Genomic DNA, 22,032 nt, shown 5'->3' with positions numbered 1-22,032 from the left:
ACACATTAGATCTGGTACTTCTTTCACTGTTTCTACATTGCTTATATTTAAGTTTTGTTCCCCGTAAGAGGAAGTCCTAGCAGATAATATAGATAGATTGGGCCTCCCTCCTGTATTTTCTGTTTGAATGGAATAGACGGTTTTCTGTGGGGTCTTAACAATTTGATCAAAAGATTGTTTTATTTCTTTCAGTTCTTTATTACACTGTACCACATCTGCATGGCATGCTTCATATTTTTCCTTAAGAACATGTTGTGATGTTTCCATTATTTTATTGCTATTTTCCCAATTATGAATATGCGACTTCAGTAGCTCAATCTCATTTTCAAGAGACGTAATTGTGGTTATTAACGTAAGTTCTTTCAGAACTGATCTCCTGTGCTGTAATCTGAGATCGCTTTCCATGGTATTTACATTCAAAGGGGAGCATGAGGCTATTTGCCTTTGACTAGTAACTGTGGAGCCTTGCCTATAGATCTTATCTTTGGAGGCATTGTAATTGTAATGATGTCTCTTTCTGTTTGAAAAGGTGGCCAATTCTCCTGTAGTGTGACTTGCTAAATAGGTATTTTTGTTTGTACGCTGGTGATAAAACTTTGATTTCACAGAATTAGACCTTCTGGCTACATGAAAATAATTGTGCATACAATCCATGATACTTTGATATGAATCTTTAAGAGGATTTATAAAAAATCCACATTGAATTTTACATTTTGGATGGGCATTAGATATTAGGAGGGTTTTGTACTCTGGGTCCTCTCTGTTTACATTTCTCCGTTTGCCTACATAGTAAGCTGACCATAGCCTGTTTTCATAAAGAAGTGGATTCTCATTATTTTCCTGTTTTGTTCTAAACGCTGCTATTAAGCCTAGGTCAAAGGGATATAATATTTTTAGCAGTTCATCTACAGTTTCATTGTAATCTGCTCTTCCTTCTTTAACATGGTCTGGTAAGGAAGACCATGTGTCTAAGTTAACTGTTAATAGTAAAACTTTAACCTGATCTCTGGAGTTGGCAACTCCCAGCAATTTACATCGTTGCAAGACATTATCTGCATGAAATGTTATGTGCACTCCTGGCAATAGTTTGCCAATATTGTTAGCTATAAGTAGCACATTTTCTAAAGACTGTCTGTCCTCCCTATCCATCTTTTGTGCTGTACTCTCAATTCCTGTTACATGCACTTCATTCACTGCAGGAACCATCTTTCAAACTTTTTTTTTTTTTAATCGACTGAATCTTCATGCATAGAAACCTTGGGCAACAGCTGTTTTCATCTCCTTCTAATGTATCTGGACTCTTCATGTACAAATTCTATATTATATTTAGCTTTTAACATAAGTGATATGTTCCTTAGTATACTAACAGTAGGCTTCCTAATGATCACACACTGTACAACACAGCTATTTTTTATAGCCCATTTCTATATTGAGCACATAGAGCACCCAATGTTACTTTTTAGCATTCAGATGAAAAACCCTTTCATAGTGTGCCTTTTGTAGATATTGCAACCCCTTGAGATATTGCTGAAAGAGACCACCAATTTTTCCTGTCCCTTCGTCGGTCGCCATTTGTTGACTAGTATTTATGATTATGTGCATACCCCTCAATCATTGTAGTAGTATGGACATATACATATCTAGATCTGAGAGATCTTGTACAAAAGAGATAGTTCAATCAGCAATACACATTTATTTATAGGGTTACATAATATATACAAATTACACACCAGACAGTATTTACATCACAATATACAGTGTAGGTCCCCTGGCTTACATGATATTTACAAATTACTCACAGAACCATATTTACAATACAATATAAGGTGCAAGTTCAGAGTTAGATTACCTGTTAACTTCAGGTCAGCCCATGGTGACTGCCGTGTGCTCCCACACCAGAGTGAGTTGGCCTTCTCACAAAGCATTATATCTCCCCCCCTACTTTCTGTAGTGTGGCTAATATAATTCTCCCTAATTGGTCACTGTACCTAGTCAATGTATATTGGGAACAGCCTGATTGGATGAGTCAACGACAGCTGTTGTTTACTTCCCAGGTGAGATGTTATCAGGGAAAACAAAAGGCCAAGCTTTGAAGTTGAACCAATTACAGTAACACCAACACAAACACTCAATACTTTAAATATATATTTAAATCTAATGGAAATATATTTCTAATTACAATATTGTACAGGTATTAATGGAGATTTCACATAAACTCATAAGGCTACATATGGTTGCCCATAAGGATAAGGTGGTGTTGCGCCCACAATCTTCCTTTCTGCCAAAGGTGGTTTCGGCGTTCCACATCAATGAAGTTATTGTGTTACCATCTCTGTGTCCTAAACTGGAACATCCTAAGAGGTGGCCCTTTATTCCCTGGACGTGGTCAGGGCTATAAAGAGATATATTTTACTGCAACAGCTCCCCTTCGGGAGTTGGACCCTCTGTTCATTTTGGTAGCTGGTCCGAAAAAGAGGTATGGCGGTCTCGTCAAACCACCATTTCCAGGTGGATCAGACAGATGTGGTACAGGCCTGCGCCTTTAAGGGGCAGGTGCCCCCCTTTCCTGCCATGGCCCATTCCACCAGGACAATTGGGGCCTCTTGGGCTTCTGACCTCGAGTGTCAGCCGCTCTGGTGTGTAGGCGGCGATTTAGTCGTCCATTCACATTTTTACCAAAATCTACAGAGTGGATGTAAGCTCATAGTCTGATGTCTGCTTTGGCTGCAAAGTTTTTGAGGGCGGCCGTGTAATGTTGCAATTCTGCACTTCTTTTTTCTGTTTAAAGAAAATACAGTTACCTTTGAGTATAATGCACTGTTGCATTGTTACCGCAAGTTCTGTTGCGGTTAGAAAAGGTGGTGTCTCCCCTGTTAGGGAGCACTTCTGATTGTGGGTGAAGTTCTTTTATGCTGTTTCCCACCCCTCGTTATGATACTGCTTGGGGACGCCCCAATGGTCAAGAATAAAGGAGCTATGTCAGTCAGTGAACGTAAGAGAAAATAGGATTTTTGTACTCAACGTAAAATCCTTTTCTCTGTAGTTCACTGACTGACCCTCCCATCTTATTGATTACGTTATACTGCTTGTTAATGTACTGAGGCTGCAGGACGCAAGCTGGAGGGTTGTTACTGAAGGGACCACCCCTTGGGCGTAACTAAAAAGTTCTGTTTTTTTGTACATGTTAACGTGTTCTGCCTAGTCCTCTCCTGAAGGTGGCGTAACAACCCAATGGTCAAGAATAAAGGAGCTACAAAGAAAAGGATTTTACGGTGAGTACAAAAATCCTATTTTCTTCTAATTTGAATGAGTGGCCACGAGTCTTGTTAAACTCCCTTTTGCAAAAAAGTTTTATCCCTATTGTGGGGTCACCGGTATGGTATTTGTATATTGAAATCATATCCCCTCTCAAGCGTCTCTTCTCCAGAGAGAATAAGTTCAGTGCTCGCATCTAGTAGAGGGCTAGCTGGTCCTGCATGACACAGCGATTGTAGGGCCACAAATACTAAAGGTAGAGTACATGTGCCATTTCCCCCTAAAGTGACTGACAAGTATACAACCAGCAGATAGTAGACTGACTGACTTCCACACACCTAAATCCTCCAAGATACAGTGCATACAGTTGTCTGCCAGCCTTGCTAATACACCCTCTTCCCTCTCTTATGCTAATCCCATCATAGCCCCATAAACAGCAGAGTCTGCAGGCTTTATCGTAGCAGGCATGCAGCAAGTGGAAGATGTGAGTGATGTGCAAGCCATATTCTCTTCAGACTTAAAGGGTAATGGTGATATGAGCAAAGAAGAAAAGTATGACTTAGCCAGGCAGACAGAGGTAACAGATGGCAATATTGCAGAAGCTGAAGTGGCAGACTGCATGTGGGTTCAACAAAGGAGAGAGGAGTAAAGCTCATAGGGAGAGACTGAAGAAAACAGTGTAAGAAAGTTAGTTGTCAAGGAACAGGGGCATCTTGCAGAAGACAACTGGCAGCACCCCTCCAAATGTTTGATGGCCCTGCCCAGGGCTGTCTTTAAGGCAGGGCAAAATGGGCAGCTGTCATGGGCCCTGTCATTATTGTGGGGCCCAAAGCAGCTGCCCCATACTTGCCAACTATCCCAGTTTAAATTCCCTCGTCCTTTGAGGTTTTAGTCCAGTACTGTGTCCTGATATCTCAGTGTGAAGTTCTGTTACTAATGCTGCCCAGCTCTGCCCTATTGTTGTGTACAGATGATTCACCTACAGACCCTGTGTTTACATGTAAATACCAGCATTGATATGTAAATATCTGCTGCATTCGGACCGGCAGCATTTATATGTAAATAGAGGCAGTATTCATATATATATATATATATATATATCCTGCCCCCGAGGTCATATCCACCATCACCTATATGGAATGATGCCCACTGGGGAGATAAAGGGGCATGCTGGAAACTGATCACACCCCCCCCCCCCCCCAGAACTGCCACTGATCCCAGGAGTTCTAGGATCCATAGGAGTTTTCTATTAATGGGTCCCCTCACCTCCTCGGTCCATGGTGTGCAGGCAGTGAGGAGATGATGTGCTGTAACCTCTATCAATCAGTGAGCAGTATTGATGTACAGTAATTTCTAGAAACCAATAAACAAGCATAAATCATGTGCTGTAACCTCTAGCAACTAATCAGTGAGTGGTAACGATGCACTGTAACCTCTGGCAACACATCACAATCGCTGCCTGATATGATTCAGTAAACTGATTTTAATTCTAGCTGTTATTTATTGTATGTCTCAGAGCAGGTGCAGAGTGAAACTGCATGGGGGGCCCAAGAAAATTTTAGCCCAGGGTCCAATCAATATTATAGATGGCCCTGGCCCTGCCCCAAAGTCAAGGGTCACTGTTAATCCCAGGGCTAATCCAGCCACATCTGCTGTGTGACACTTTTTATGGAGTCTATTGTCAAAATTAGCATTGGGATCTGCAACCTCTGCTTGACGCACATGCTTTTGGTACTGCCATGATGTACAAGCACAAGGCTTGTCCTTATGAGTCAACACTGAATTGGAAATTTCAAATCTCAACATGAATGTTTGACATCACCATTTTTATTACATATGTTTTAAACACCATATGGAGTTCAATGTCTACACAGTTTGATAATATCACCATTTTTGCTTTATTTTTGATAAACACTATTTTTGACACAGCATAAGAACTTGAATGTCAACACAATTTGAATGTATTAGAACTTTACTTTACACATACTCAGAATCATTCCCTGGTGGTAACAGTACTCATTTAAAATTTTATTAAGACAAGGGAACAAAAAGTAAGCTCCACCTAAGGTCAATAAATTTAGTTTGGTTTAATGACACAACAGGTAATGCATTTACAGGAAGGAGATTAAAAATAGGCTGTTTTCAATCTCCTTCCTGTAAGTGCATTATCTGTTGTGTCATTAACTAGTTGCTGACCGCCAGCCGTCAAATGACAACCAGGCGGCACACCTATTGTGGCGGGAGGCCGTCATATGACGGCCTCCCGTTTAAACAGGGAATGCGCGCGATCGTGCGCGCGCACCCCTGTTTCTTTGGTGGCGGCGTGTCACGGAGACACCGCTCGCCACCGAAGGGGGTGAACAGCCATTGGTTATGGCTGTTTACCACGTGATCGGCCGTGATGAAGTCACGGCCGATCACAGATGGTCACGCCCGACTGTGCACGGCGCATGCGCGCGATCACGTCGGTGGCGGCGTGTTCCCCGGGAACACTGCTCGTCACCGATGCTGGTAAACAGCCATTGGCTGGCTGTTTACCCACGTGATCGGCTGTGATCCTTTCACAGCCGATCACTAAAATGTAAACAAACCGCGGTAACGAGATGTTACCGGGTTCTCCTCCTCACACACCGATCATGTGTGAGGAGGAGATTGCGGTAACATCTCGTTACCGCCTACAGTACACATCAAGCACACTGATTGCCCCCCCCCCAATAAAGAGGACCTGTCACCACCCCTCAGAGTACCTGTCAATCACAGTCCATGAGAGTACCTGTCACAGTCCATCAGAGTATTTGAGTACCTGTCACAGTCCATCAGAGTATTTGAGTACCTGTCACAGCCCATCAGAGTACCCGAGTACCTGTCCCAGTCCATCTGAGTACCTGAGTACCTGTGACGGCCCATCAGAGTACCCGAGTACCTGTGACGGCCCATCAGAGTACCCGAGTACCTGTGACGGCCCATCAGAGTACCCGAGTACCTGTGACGGCCCATCAGAGTACCCGAGTACCTGTGACGGCCCATCAGAGTACCCGAGTACCTGTGACGGCCCATCAGAGTACCCGAGTACCTGTCACGGCACATCAGGGTACCCGAGTACCTGTCACAGCCCATCAGGGTACCAGAGTACCTGTCACGGCCCATCAGGGTACCCGAGTACCTGTCACGGCCCATCAGGGTACCCGAGTACCTGTCACGGTCCATCAGGGTACCCGAGTACCTGTCACGGTCCATCAGGGTACCCGAGTACCTGTCACGGTCCATCAGGGTACCCGAGTACCTGTCACGGTCCATCAGGGTACTCGAGTACCTGTCACAGTCCATCAGGGTACTCGAGTACCTGTCACGGTCCATCAGAGTACCCAAGTACCTGTCACGGTCCATCAGAGTACCCAAGTACCTGTCACAGCCCATCAAAGTACCCGAGTAGCTGTCACAGCCCATCAAAGTACCCGAGTAGCTGTCACAGCCCATCAAAGTACCCGAGTACCTGTCACGGTTCATCCGAGTACCTGTCACGGTTCATCCGAGTACCTGTCACGGTTCATCCGAGTACCCGAGTACCTGTCACGGTTCATCAGAGTACCTGTCACGGTCCATCAGGGTACCCGAGTACCTATCACAGTCCATCAGAGTACCCGACTACCTGTCACGGTCCATCAGAGTACCCAAGTACCTGTCACAGCCCATCAAAGTACCAGAGTACCTGTCACAGCCCATCAAAGTACCCGAGTAGCTGTCACAGCCCATCAAAGTACCCGAGTACCTGTCACGGTTCATCCGAGTACCTGTCACGGTTCATCCGAGTACCCGAGTACCTGTCACGGTTCATCCGAGTACCTGTCACGGTTCATCTGAGTACCCGAGTACCTGTCCCGGTTCATCTGAGTACCCGAGTACCTTTCACAGTTCATCTGAGTACCCGAGTACCTTTCACAGTTCATCTGAGTACCTTTCACAGTTCATCTGAGTACCTGTCACAGTCCATATGAGTACCCGAGTACCTGTCACAGTCCATATGAGTACCCGAGTACCTGTCAGTCCATATGAGTACCTGAGTACCTGTCACAGTCCATATGAGTACCTGTCACCGCCCTTAAGAGTACTCAAATACCAGTCACCCAGCCATCAGAGTACCTGTCACCAGACCATCAGAGTACCCGAGTACCTGTCACCAGGCCATCAGAGTACCCGAGTACCTGCCACCAGGCCATCAGAGTACCCGAGTACCTGCCACCAGGCCATCAGAGTACCCGAGTACCTGCCACCAGGCCATTAGAGTACCCGAGTACCTGCCACCAGGCCATTAGAGTACCCGAGTACCTGCCACCAGGCCATTAGAGTACCCGAGTACCTGCCACCAGGCCATTAGAGTACCCGAGTACCTGCCACCAGGCCATTAGAGTACCCGAGTACCTGCCACCAGGCCATTAGAGTACCCGAGTACCTGCCACCAGGCCATTAGAGTACCCGAGTACCTGCCACCAGGCCATTAGAGTACCCGAGTACCTGCCACCAGGCCATTAGAGTACCCGAGTACCTGCCACCAGGCCATTAGAGTACCCGAGTACCTGCCACCAGGCCATTAGAGTACCCGAGTACCTGCCACCAGGCCATTAGAGTACCCGAGTACCTGCCACCAGGCCATTAGAGTACCCGAGTACCTGCCACCAGGCCATTAGAGTACCCGAGTACCTGCCACCAGGCCATTAGAGTACCCGAGTACCTGCCACCAGGCCATCAGAGTAACCGAGTACCTGTTACCAGGCCATCAGAGTACCTATCTCCAGCCCATTAGAGTACCCGAGTACCTATTTGCAGTCCATGTCTCAAAGAATATACGTTGGGGTGTTTGCTTTCCAAAATGGGGTCATTTTGTGGGTAATTTCCCTATCTTGGTGCTCCAGGACCTTCAAAAGTGTGATGGGTAGGAATGAAATGAAATGTGTCATTTATGCTCCTAGAATGCCTGAACGTACTACTTCAATGTTCGGCCTCTCTATGTGACCACGCTGTGTAAAAGTCCTACACATGTGGTATTGCTATACTCGGGAAGAGTAGCAGAATGTATTTTGGGTGTCATTTTTGCTATATACATGCTATGTGTTAGAAATATCTTATAAATTGACAATTTTGTGTAAAAAAAAAATGCGTTTTAACTTTTTTCCACATATTCCAAAAACTTCTGGAAAAAAATTAACCGTTCAAAAGACTCATTATGCCTCACAGATTATACGTTGGGGTGTTTGCTTTCCAAAATGGGGTCATTTTATGGGAAATTCCATTGTCCTGGTACTCCAGGGCCTTCAAAAATGTAATAGGTGGTTGAGAAATGAGATGCTTAATTTTTGCTCGTAGAATGTCTGAAGGTACTACATCAATGTTGGTGCTCTGTATGTGGCCAGGCTGTGTAAAAGTCTCACATGTGGTATCACCGTACTCGGGAAGAGTAGCAGAATGTATTTTGGGGTGTAATTTGTTGTATGCATATGCTGTGTGTGAGAAATAACCTGATAATATGACAATTTTGTAAAAAATAATAATAAAAAAAAATCTTCATTTTGCAAAGAATTGTGGGAAAAAATGAAAACTTAAAAAAACTCACCATGCTACTTACTTAATACCTTGGAATGTCTACTTTGTAAAAAGGGGTCATTTGGGGGGTATTTGTACTTTCCTGACTTAGTGTCTCAAGAAATGAGATACACCTGATGTACTGAAGGCCTGATCAGATGTGATCAATTTTCAGCAATTGGCACCATAGTTTGTAGACTCTATAACTTTCACAAAGACCAAATAATATACACTAATGTGGGTTATTTTTACCAAAGATAGGTAACAGTATAAATTTTGGCCAAAATTTATGAAGAAAAATTACTAATTAGCACAAATTTATGACAGAAACAAAGAAAAAGGCATTTTTTTTCACAAACGTTACGTTTTATTTTATTTATAGCACAAAAAATAAAAAACCCACTAGTGATTAAATACCACTAAAAGAAAGCTCTATTTGTGTGAAAAAAAGGACGCACGTTTCATATGGGTACAGTGTTCGATGACTGAGTAATTGTCATTCAAACTGTGTAAGTGCACTGTATTGATGTGGTTAAACCAAACTAAATGTATTGCACTTAGGTGGTGCTTCCTTTTGTTCCCTTGTCCTCCTTATACAGAGCTGGCTTCTCTCTTAGGACAGCTGCCACCTACCCTGTTTCCCCTAAAATAAGACCTAGTGTGATTGTCGGTGATAGCTGCAATAAAAGCCCTACCCCCCAAATAAGCCCTAGTTAAAGTCCTTGTAGGTCTTCTTTTCAGGGTAGGGCTTATTTTTGAGGAAACAGAGTAGGGCTTATTTGGGTGGTAGGGCTTATATTGCAGCCAACACCGACAATCACGCTAGGTCTTATTTTAGGGGAAACAGGGTACCACCATCCCTTTTTACTTTGTTTTATGCTCCATTTATGGACTAATGAACTGCGACTGAGCTTGCTTCGGACATTATCTGCCACATAGGGGTATATTTATCTTTGCACTCACAGTTTTACTTTTCCCATTTCTAATTTTATTGCCTAGGTGAGAATGCCCAGGCCATTTTTCCGTTTTCAGCGATGTCAGACTTTGAATGACAATTGCCCGGTCATGCCACACTGTACCCAAATGAAATTTGTATCATTTTCTTCACACAAATAGAGATTTATTTTGGTGGTATTTAATCACAATTATACAAAAAAATAAAAAAATAGACCACAACATTTGAAAAAAATATATATTTTTCACTTAGTTTCTGTCAGTAAATTTTATAATTGAGTAATTTTTCTCCTTCACTGATGTGCACTGATGGGCTCTGATAGACTGAACTGGTGGGCATTGATGAGGCAAAACTTATGGGCATGGATTAGGTGGCACTGATGAGGAGGCACTGATGGGCACTGTTTGGCACTGGGAACTGATTCATGCACTGATAGGCGGCACTGGTGGACATTGATAAGCAGTACGGATAGGTGGCATTGATGGGTGGCACTGATGGGGAGCACTCATAGGTGGGACTGATAGCCGGCACTGACTGGCATCACTAATGGGCACTGGCACTTGCTGGCAGTGGTGGGCGCTGATTGCTGTTACTGATGGGCACTCATCACTGGCACTGATTTATGGCACTGGGGCGCTATTGTAATCAGGGCACTGATGATCAGTGCCCTGATTACATGTGTAGATGTCTCCTGTGAGGAGATGCCACTGATCGGCTTTGCTCTCCTTGCCACACACTCTGTCAGTGTGAGGAGAGGAGCGCCTATTACCGGCATTTCTGTGTTTACATGTGGCCGGCTGTGATTGGACACAGCTGATCACATGGTTAAAGAGCCGTGTCCTAACAACGAGGGCGGACCTTCTGCGACGCCGTCAAATGACGGCGTCCCAGAATGAGACTGCCCGGCCGTCATTTGACGGTGGGCGGGCGACAACTAATTAAAAGGGTAACATGGTATCTATCCCTTTTGTTCTATTGTGTATGTCTGAAATGGATACAAAGCTGTTTCATATACCAAACCTGCTATGCTACGAATGGGGAGCTGTGTACTAACAAAACTTCTGCATTTTTGTAAATGTCTATTTAACAGAATGAGCTCACTATTGCTGCAAAACCAAGGCAAGTTGGGAGTGGGAGGGGTATCCCTCAGCTTTTTTATTTTTTATTTGCCATAGTCTTGAAGTGGATGTAAACCCGAAAAAAAAGGTTTTAATTAAGGCTTGCACCTTCTACAGTATAGGATTTCAGGTCATCTGTGCCAAGTCTTGCCACAAAGAGTTAATCCAGCTCTAAGCAGTCCTCTTATCTTTTTTCAGTTAGATGAAAACTGACACACAGAGAAATAGGAGTCCGTTCTTCCCCCTTGCTCTGAGTGACAGGCGATTTACATATCTCATGCACAAGCCTGAGAGATGCATTCTTTAAACCCCTCCTCCTTTCTTCTCCAGCTCTCCCAGGATTGGCTGCTGCATACCTCAGCATGATGGGGCATCCTGAAGTCATGTGGTGACTTTTCTGGGTTTTGACTTGATGTTGGTGATTATAGCAGAAGTTCAGTTTAAGAAATACACAGGAGAAAATGCATGTTGACAAGGGGAGTGTAGGGGTGGGCGGGGAGTCTACTGACATCACAACTCCACCCACCGAGCTCCGGTCAACAGACCCACCCAGAGAGTCTGTAGTTTTTCAGGTCTCATAACAGACAGAGGGGAAACATTTGACAGGTAAGGATACATGCAGGAGCCATGTATATCCTTTTAGACAACCACTATGGCAGTAGTTTATAAAGAATGAGAGTGGGTTTACATCCACTTTAATGAATACTGAGTCCTGTACCACAAAGTGAAAAATCCTACATCAGAAAGTTTTGGTTTGTATATGTCTTTCTATGAAAATTAAGGTTTTCATTATTTCAACTTGTTCAAAAACCAAGAAGATTGATTATTTGGGAATCTTCTTTTTACAGGTCTTTGGCCATGGTAAAGCAAACGGTGAACCAACCTGGGCACTTCTTGTGACTGCTTTAATTGCAGAGCTGGGGATTCTCATTGCTTCAATGGACATGGTAGCACCTATCTTGTCAATGTAAGACTATATATGTTTATAATAGACTTGGGTCTAGCTTTAGATACACAAATTAATGAGCATATTTAGTTTAAACCAGTGCTTTCAAAATGAAATATTAAGAACTGCTATAATACCTTACAGCTTTCGATTGAGTGTTGATAATTTCATTACTATATTTTATCTTTTACATGTATGCAGTTAACTTAGGATATTTAATGCATATTAATTAAGTAAAATGTGTTTTGTTAACAGGTTTTTCTTGATGTGCTATTTGTTCGTTAACTTGGCATGTGCTGTGCAAACTCTCTTGAAAACGCCACACTGGAGACCAAGATTTAAATATTATCACTGGTGAGAAACTAATCCTGAGAGAAAGTTGTATCTGTTTTATCAATTCTGTCATAGCCACCATACGGGAAATCAGCAAAGCAGGCATGATAAAAGGAATACCATCAATGGTTATATTTTACATTTTTTAAACAAAAAAATGTTTTTTTTATAAGCACTCAGAGTAAAATGTTTATCTAGATGTATAAATGCATCGTATATATTTTGCAGGACATCAGGGAATTTAGCAAACAGTAGAACAATTTACAAAAACAGAACATGCAGGAGCAGGTATGTGGCCCTGAACTCACGGTGTCTGCATTCAGGGAGGTTACATTTTAATATGTGGCTGTGTCTGTGAAGCCAATGCTCCTGGACTCGCTTTGATAGAGTACCGGCGCACAGCTTGGATTGGATGCAGGTGAAAAAACAAGCCTTGTGTATGCAATATATCCAGTGCCCACTCAAGGCCTTAATGGCCAAATATATAGAGGTGCATCTAAAAAAAAAAAAAAAAAAGTAGAATAGCATCAAAATGTTAATACATTTCAGTAATTCAATTCAAAAAGTGAAACTCCTATATTATATAGATTCATTACACCCAGAGTGATATAATTCAAGCATTTTTCTTTTAATTTAGATGATTATGGCAGCTAGTGAAAACCTGACATTCAGTATATCAGAAAATTTGAATATTACATAAGACAAATAAAAAAAATGAAGAAAAGATTTTTAATACAGAAATGTTGGCTTACTTAAAAGTTTGTCCATGTATAGTATAGGATGCACTCGCTACTTGGTCGGGGCTCCCTTTGAATGAATTACTGCATCAATGCAGCATGGCATGGAGGCGATCAAGTTGTTATGGTAGCCCAGGTTGCTTTGATAGCACCCTTCAGCTTGTCTGCATTGTTGGGCCTGGTGTCTCATCTTCCTCTTGACAATACCCCCACAGCGTTGAGCAATTGTCCATTAAAGTAATGCAGTGCCGCATCTCAAAAAAAGGCCTGATCAGAAAGGGGGTTAATCGTTCGGGGGGGGGGGGGGTTAATCATTTGGTGGGGGGGGGAGTTAGAGCAGTATTAAACCCAAAATCAAAAATGTAATATGTTGCAACTTACGAATCCTTAAATGGGGTGGTTGCATTAGTTCATTTTTTTTTTGTAATGCTTTTTTTCACCTGGTAATCTGGCCAGTAATACACTACAGTTATCACAGTGCCTCCAATCTGGATGAATGAGAACAGGAGGCACATTTGGACAGCAATACTGTTAGTCTGGAGGGAGGGGAGTGTTAGATTTACTAGCAGATATAAATACACGAACACATTGAAGCTGAGCTCAAGCTCAAACTGTATAAGCACACTTTTTTTTCATTTTGGATATTTTATAACTTCAGTCAATTTTGTTTAAAATATCTGTGTCCCATTAGGGAGATTTACCTTTGCTTTCTGGCCAACCTTTGTGTTCTGGCCAAATAGCAAATGAGAGGAAATCCTTCCAAAGTGAGGGAATCCCTCGTCACCAGGATTATCAGGGTCCTCATTGAAAGGTTTTCCCTCTATCAATGTTCTGGGGACAATCCAAAATGTTGGTCTTTCTTTTATTTTCAAATTTTTCACCTCGTCTTTCAGGACAGCACCCGGAGAGCTCCACTCGTTTTCCCAGGAAACACTGCAGTCAGTTTCTTATAGACTGGTCACTTTCGCCATGGTGGAAGCTCTGCAGGGAACCAAGGGTGTGCTACGCTCTCTCCAGGTGGGGATAGTATAGGGCATACCTGTGGTATACTCTGTGATACAGGCCAGCCCAGCATCCCCCCTTACAGGAGGGGGGTGCTCCGGTGTCTCCTCCTCTTTATAGCCAGTGAGGGTTCAGGCTGCTGGGGGTCCCCACTCTCTTCAGACCGGCGGCTGCAGGCTGGAAGGAGGGATGGTGAGCTCCACAGCGGTAAGAGCATCGTCTCCTCTGTTTTCGGCCTCCATGCTTTCCGGGTTCAGGGTGGCGGGGACGGCAATTTCGGCGGTGTGCATGGCTTCCTTTTCCTGCCGTTGGAACACAGGGAGAGGAGGCGGCCTTAACCGGTGTCAATTCCTGTCCTCGCAGCGACAAAAGGACCAGGAAAATCAAATAAAATGGCAGCCAGATGCCACCAGGACATCGGCAGCATGGATCCAGAGGAACAAGTGGCAGATCCAGGTAAACAGGGGCAGAGGTCCCTGTATATTTTCCTTTTAGAGGTCTTATGTTTTCCCTCTTTTACTCCCCTGGAGGGAAGGAAGGGAGCCTGCATCACTCTCCTTGGACCAAGCACTAAGGAGAGTGTGTTTTGTTTTTAACATGGGGGAGCCACTAGGGTTGTAAAGCAGGGGTAACAAACAGGGGCTAAAGGGTTAGCTCTTCTGTTTGGCAGCTGGTTATTGCCTCCCTAAGGGCTTTAACTGTTTATCTGTTTTTTTTTTTTGTTTAGATATATATATTTTTAATGGAGTGGGCTTTTGATTTATTTCAGACAAAAGCCAAGGAAAAAGTCACACATTCCTCTCCTCCTCCCAAGCAGAAATGCCTGTCTTGCAAAAATACACTTGGGGAGTCTTGGACCAAAGTGTTATGCAGGACCTGTATAGCAGATCTAGTTAAGGAGGAGACTTCCTCAGCTATTTCTGCTACTCAACCAGGAGAACTACTAAGCTCCTTCTGGAAAGAACTTGCGAACAAGTTTTGAGACGTTCTGTTCTTATCTGGACAAACGCCCAGCTGCACAGGTTAACAGTAGAGTCAGCTCGACATCCTGTTCACGTCCAAGTATTTCTGCACCCAAAGGGGTCAGTGATTCAGAGGATGAAAAAGGAAGCGTTTCCCCAGGTTCTGAGGAAGAAGAAGCTGGAGAGAAAAAGGCTTCCTCTTCACGCTATAGATTATCTATAGAAGAGATGGATGAGCTATTAAAGACTAGCCATACAACTTTAAACATTAAAGAGGACAAAGCCCAGTTGTCTTTACACGATAAAAAGTTCCAAGGCACGGGGGAAGTGAAACATCGGCTATTCCCAATACATTTCTATCGGAAAATGTGAAAAGAGTGGAAGGACCCAGAAAGGGCCCCTTTCTTCTCTAAATCTCTCAAACAGAGATTTCCATTCAAGGAGGATAGCGCTCAAGTATGGAATTAGAAGCCAAAGCTTGATGCAGCTTTTTCAGAACTGTCAATCAACACAGACCTGGCTTTTGAGGATATGGGCAGCTTAACCACTTCAATACAGGGCACTTTTGCCCCCTTCCTTCCCAGCCCAATTTTCAGCTTTCATCGCTCTAGCGCTTTCAGTGACAATTGCGCGGTCATGCTACACTGTACCCAAATTAAATTTTTATCATTTTGTTTGCACAAATAGAGCCTTATTTTGGTATTATTTATTCACGACTTTATTTTTTATTTTTTGCGATATAAGCGCAAAAAAAGTGGAAATTTGGAAAAAAAACAATATTTTCTTTTTTCTATTTTAACCACTTGACCACTGGGCACTTAAACACCCTTAATAACCAGACCAATTTTCAGCTTTCGGTGCTCTCGCATTTTGAATGACAATTACTCAGTCATGCAACACTGGACCTATATGAAATTTTTGTCCTTTTTTTCACACAAATAGAGTTTTCTTTTGGTGGTATTTAATCATCGCTGGGTTTTTTATTTTTTGTGCTATAAAAGAAAAAATACCGAAAATTCTGTAAAAAAATGAATTTTTCTTTGTTTCTGTTAGAAAATTTAGCAGATTAGTAATTTTTTCTTCATAAATTTTGGCCAAAATTTATACCACTACATATCTTTGGTAAAAATAAGTACAAATTGGTGGATAAATTTTTGGTCTTTGTGAAAGTTATAGAGTCCACAAGCTATGGTGCCAATATCTGAAAATTGATCACACCTGAAGTACTGACGGCCTATTTCAATTCTTGAGACCCTAACATGCCAGAAAAGTACAAATACCCCCCAAATGACCCCTTTTTGGAAAGAAGACATTCCAAGGTATTTAGTAAGAGGCATGATGAGTTTTTTGAAGTTGTCATTTTTTCCCACAATTCTTTGCAAAAGATTATTTTTACTTTTTTTTTTTTTTTTCACAAAATTGTCATATTATCAGGTTATTTCTCACACACAGCATATGCATACCACAAATTACACCACAAAACACATTCTGCTATTACTCCCGAGTATGGCGATACCACATGTGTGAGACTTTTACACAGTGTGGCCACATACAGAGGCCCAACATGCATGGAGCGCCATCAGGTGTTCTGGAGCACCCAGGACAATTCTGACATTTCTCTCCTACATGTAAAAATCATCATTTATTTGCTAGAAAATTACATAGAACTCCAAAACATTATATATGTTTTTTTTAGCAAACACCCTGGAGAATACAATGGTGGTCTTTGCAACTTTTTATCTCACACGGTATTTGCGCAGTAATTTTTCGAATGCTTTTTTTTGGAAAAAAAACAGTTTTGTGCTTAAAAAAAAAAAAAAACACAGTAAAGTTAGCCCAATTTTTGCATAATGTGAAAGATGAAGTTACGCTGAGTAAATAGATACCTAATATGTCACTCTTCAAAATTGCACACGCTCGTGGAATGGCGCCAAACGTCGCTACTTAAAAATCCCCATAGGCGACGATTTAAATTTTTTTTACTGGTTATATGTTTTGAGTTACAGAGGAGGTCTAGGGCTAGAATTATTGCTCTCGCTCTAACGTTCGCAGCGATACCTCACATGTGTGGTTTGAACACCGTTTTCATATGTGGGCGGGACTTACGTATGCGTTCGCTTCTGCATGCGAGCACATGGGGACAGGGGCGCTTTAAAAAAAAACATTTTTTTTAATGTTCATTTTACTTTATTTATTTTAGTTTGACATTTTTTTCCCCAAAAATATTTTTTTTGATCACTTTTATTCCTATTACAAGGAATGTAAACATCCCTTGTAATAGGAATATGGCATGACAGGTCCTCTTTACAGTGAGATGTGGGGTCAATAAGACCCCGCATCTCACCTCTAAGCTGGGAAGCCTGAAAAAAAAAAAAAGATTCTGGCTTTGATCGTATTAGCGATTCGGTAGAAGCACCAGAGGGCGGAGGGCGGCGGGAGGGGGGGGGGATGTCTATGGCTGGGTATTGCAGGGTATCACCGACTATGGCTGGGTATCTCAGAGTATGGCTGGGTATCTCAGAGTATGGCGTTGCAGAGCATTGCAGGGTATTGGCGGGTGTTGCAGAGCATTGCAGAGTGTTGCAGGGTATTGGCGGGTGTTGCAGAGCATTGCAGAGTGTTGCAGGGTATTGGCGGGTGTTGCGGAGTGTTGCGGAGTGTTGCAGAGTGTTGCAGAGTGTTGCAGAGTGTTGCAGAGTGTTGCAGGGTGTTGCAGGGTGTTGCAGGGTGTTGCAGGGTGTTGCAGGGTGTTGCAGGGCGTTGCAGGGCGTTGCAGGGCGTTGCAGGGCGTTGCAGGGCGTTGCGGAGTGTTGCGGAGTGTTGCAGGGTATTGGCGGGTGTTGCAGAGCATTGCAGAGTGTTGCAGGGTATTGGCGGGTGTTGCGGAGTGTTGCAGAGTGTTGCGGAGTGTTGCGGAGTGTTGCGGAGTGTTGCGGAGTGTTGCGGAGTGTTGCGGAGCGTTGCGGAGCGTTGCGGCGCGTTGCAGGGCGTTGCGGAGTGTTGCAGGGCATTGCAGAGTAATGGCAGGGCATTGCAGAGTAATGGCAGGGCATTGCAGAGTAATGGCAGGGCATTGCAGAGTAATGGCAGGGCATTGCAGAGTAATGGCAGGGCATTGCAGAGTAATGGCAGGGTATTGGCAGGGTATTGCAGAGTAATGGCAGGGTATTGCAGAGTAATGCAGAGTAATGGCAGGGTATTGCAGAGTAATGGCAGGGAATCGAGGGGTTAATTTTCGGTGAGCAGCGATGTGGGCACTGCAGATGCAGCCCACATCGCTGCTGACACCGATCTCTTCCCCCTCCGCTGTACCGATCGGTACAGAGAGGGGGAGGGAGGAACCGGCGTCATAACATGACGCCGGCTTGTTTACAAGTGATCACTCCGTCATTTGAGCGATGAGCGGCCGTTTACCGTGATTCGTGATGCGCCGGGTCCACTGGACCCAGCGGTCACGGATGCTCTCGTGTGCGCGCCCCAGGGGGCGCGCAAGAGCAGAATTCTTAGAGGCCGTTAATTAACGGCCTCTCAGAGTTAAACAACCGCCCTGAAGCCGTTAATCGGCAATGGGCGGTTGTTAAGTGGTTAAAAGAAATCCAATAAAATCTAATTTTGTCATAAATTTAAGCCAAAATTTATTCTGCTACACGTTTTTGGTAAAAAAAAATTCCGTTAAGTGTATAATAATTGGTTTGTGTGATCACAGACATATGTACGCAAATGATCATGTACATATGTGTGCAGGTGATCACGTACATATGTGTGCAGATAATCATTGGGACATGTGATTTTAGCGGGACGTATGTGGGGGACATATTTTTAATATTAGGGACATGTGTTTTTATTATTTGGGGACATGTATGTTTTGGGGACATGTGTCTTTTGGGGACATATGTGGGGACTGTGTTTATACTGTGTGATGTGTTGTGTGTTTACACTAGACTGGTGATCAGTGAGTAAAAAGCTGTAAAAAACAGCTCATACTCACTGATCATCAGCCGGCTGCAGCAATCTGCTCTCCTCTCCTCAGCGATGACTTCTGTGTGAGGAGAGGAGGAGCCGATTGCCTAGCAACCGGCTGTGTGTTTACATCACATGACAGCCGTGATTGGACACGGCCGTCATGTGATCAGGAGGGCCAATCACAGAGCCCTCCTGCCGATCTGAGATGCGCCGTGTCCGGGTGACATGAGCACATCGGGATCGCGCAGCTGCGCGGGCACAATCCCGCTCCTCTGAAGGACGTTCCTGAACGTCCTATCAGAAGTAGATGGCTCCCACCCGGCCGTATATGTGCATTGGCCGGGTGGGAAGTGGTTAAAAGACGCCATGGATAAAAGGCCAGATTCCCTATTAACAAAAGACTGGGATTTAACCTTAATTTAAAACCCAGCTATGGCGTCAGCTGTGGTGGAACCTAGAGCATTGAAAACCAATATTGAAGCAGGAACTTTCCACAAAGACCTATTAGACACGCTGCCAGTACTACAGAAAGCAGTAGGGTACACGGCAGATGCCTCCGCTGAATCTATAAAAATTTCTGCAAATCCTTGGCCCTGGTAAACTCAGCTGGTAGAGCACTATGGGTTAAGACGGGGTCAGGGGATACGGCCTCAAAGGTGAAGTTATGTGGTCTTCCCTTCAAGGGTAATTTAGTGTTTGACCCTGATCTTGAAGTCGTGCTGGACAGGACGGCAGATGAAAAGAAGATCTTCCCAGTAAAAAAGAAGGTGATCCCTCAGGGCAAGAAAAATGTGTACATTTTGGCAAGCCCTGAACACAAAGAAGACAGGTTACAAAAGACACTGGCGGTCCCAAAAAGGGAGGGGCAAGTCAGGGGTACTATTCTGACCTCCTGGCCAAATCACAAAAAATCTAGGACAGTCCTCCGACTGTGGGAAGGCTGCAAGCTTTTTTCCCACTGTGAAAGACTGCAACAACCAGTCCATTTGTCCTTAAAACAATATGGGCTACAGACCGGAGTTCTCTCAGTCCCCACCAAGTCGGTTTTACAGAACCCACTCTCCCAGAGACCTAGAAAAATCTCTAGCAATGTCATCTCTCCTGCAAGAACTCATTCAACAGAAAGTGATTATAACTGTACCCCCCCCCCCCCCCCAATTATTGGAAATTTATTTGGCACTTCTCTTCTCTGGTCAAGCCTGTCACTGATATGACCAGAAAGGACGATAACCCACAGAATTGGTCTCCGGATTCCATTAAAGCCTTTTATTCTCTCAAGCCTGCCTTTATTTCAGCACCTGTGTTGGCACATCCTGATCCTATGCTACCCTTCATTCTTAAGGTTGATGCATGCGAGACTGGAGTGGGCGCCCTTCTGTCTCAATGTCCTACCACCTGAGAGCGCTATGCATCTTTGTGGCTACTTTTTAAAGAAATTGTCTCTTGTAGAATGCAAATATGAGATTGGGGACAGAGAATTGTTGGCTATCATTTCAGCTCTAAAAGCATCAAAAGACTTTAGATAAAGCATACCACTGCCAAATAAAACAGTGTATCAAGTATGTATATAGTAAAACCTTTTATTTATCAGATGCAGTAATTTCGGTCTAGAGCAGTATGATCTGGTTTCAAAAATATAAACACAACCATCTACAGATAAGTAGATATTGAATATTGAATACACATTTACAAAATGGACATATGAAACATATGATGGTGTTATATATATATGTACGTGTGTGTGTGTGTGTGTGTATGTATATATATATATCTATATACACACACACACACAGTTGTGCTCATAATTTTACATACCCTGGCAGAATTTGATTTCTTGCCCATTTTTCAGAGAGTATGAATGATAACACAAAAACAAAGGGGTTTGAATGGCTATTAAAGGTAACCATTCTCACCTGTGATCTGTTTGCTTGTAATTAGTGTGTGTGTATAAAAGGTCAACGAGTTTCTGGACTCCTGACTGACCCTTGCATCTTTCATCCAGTGCTGCACTGACTTTTCTGGATTCTGAGTCATGGGGAAAGCAAAAGAATTGTCAAAGGATCTGCAGGAAAAGGTAGTTGAATTGTATAAAATAGGAAAGGGTTATAAAAATATATCCAAGGAGTTGAGAATGCCAATCAGCAGTGTTCAAACTCTGAGGGGTTCTGTTGAATCCAAACCACGGTGAGATTGACCAACTAAAATTTCAGCCACAAAAAGCACAGAAAAACACACAAATAACCACAGGTGAAATACAGGACTGAAAATGGGATGGGGTTGTTTCAAGATGCATAATAAGGAGGCCCTTGAAGAAAGATGGGCTGCATGGTCGAGTCGTCAAAAGAAAGCCATTACTACGCAAATACCACAAAGTATCCCGCTTATAATACGCCAAACAGCACAGAGTGGAGCCTCAAACCTTCTGGCACAAAGTCATTTGGACTGATGAGATCAAAATTGAGCTTTTTGGCCACAACCATAAATGCTACATTTGGAGAGGAGTCAACAAGGCCTATGATGAAAGGTACACCATTCCTACTGTGAAATATGGGAGGCGGATCGCTGATGTTTTGGGGATGTGTGAGCTGCAAAGGCACGGAAAATTTGGTCAAAATTCTTCGCAAAATGAATGCAGTATGTTATCAAAAAATAGTGGAGAAACATTTGCATTCATCAGCCAAACACCAGCAGTTTTTGTGTTATCGTTCATATTCTCTGAAAAATGGCCAAGAAATCATAAATTCTGCCAGGGTGTGTAAACTTATGCGCACAACTGTAAATATACACACAAATACATGAAAACAAGTTAAATAAAAAGAGTAAAAGCTGAACTATCTTGGAATCCAATGAATAAAAACTCTATGCATTTCATAAATCACGTTCACTTATCAGAAGTATGGATGCAGAAATTCAATGTAGATACAGTAAAATCAAGTCTATTACTATAGGTATATTAAACCCTTCAACCCAAAGGGGGGATGAAAAATTCCCTGAATAATTGTTTCTAAAATGTAGTACTCACAAATCTGCTCGAGAAATGTATATTGGCTCATGCATAGATGGAGGGATGAGTGAAGTGATCCCCAACAAAATGTCAGGTCTGGAGCTGAGGCAGGGACAACCCGGACCAGATCAAGGGGACCACCAGAAAACAGGCCAGGTGACCACAGTGCAATCCGTGAGA

General features: G+C 43.3%; 1 protein-coding gene across 1 annotated transcript in view; it reads left to right on the top strand.

Moving 5' to 3' along the window:
• SLC12A4 (solute carrier family 12 member 4) overlaps positions 1 to 22,032 on the top strand; it is a 435,256-nt gene that overhangs the window by 235,914 nt on the left and 177,310 nt on the right. The window contains exons 13-14 of the mRNA XM_077456642.1: positions 11,754 to 11,872; positions 12,107 to 12,205. Coding sequence (XP_077312768.1) covers positions 11,754 to 11,872; positions 12,107 to 12,205 — 218 coding nt within the window. The remainder of the gene's footprint in view (positions 1 to 11,753; positions 11,873 to 12,106; positions 12,206 to 22,032) is intronic.

Source organism: Lithobates pipiens, unplaced genomic scaffold, assembly GCF_037356315.1.
Source record: "Lithobates pipiens isolate NorthernLeopardFrog02 unplaced genomic scaffold, aLitPip1_a1.2 Scaffold_10, whole genome shotgun sequence".
Lineage (NCBI taxonomy): Eukaryota > Metazoa > Chordata > Amphibia > Anura > Ranidae > Lithobates > Lithobates pipiens.
Note: the sequence above shows the minus strand (reverse complement) of the source record. Positions and strands in the feature narration are given on the sequence as shown.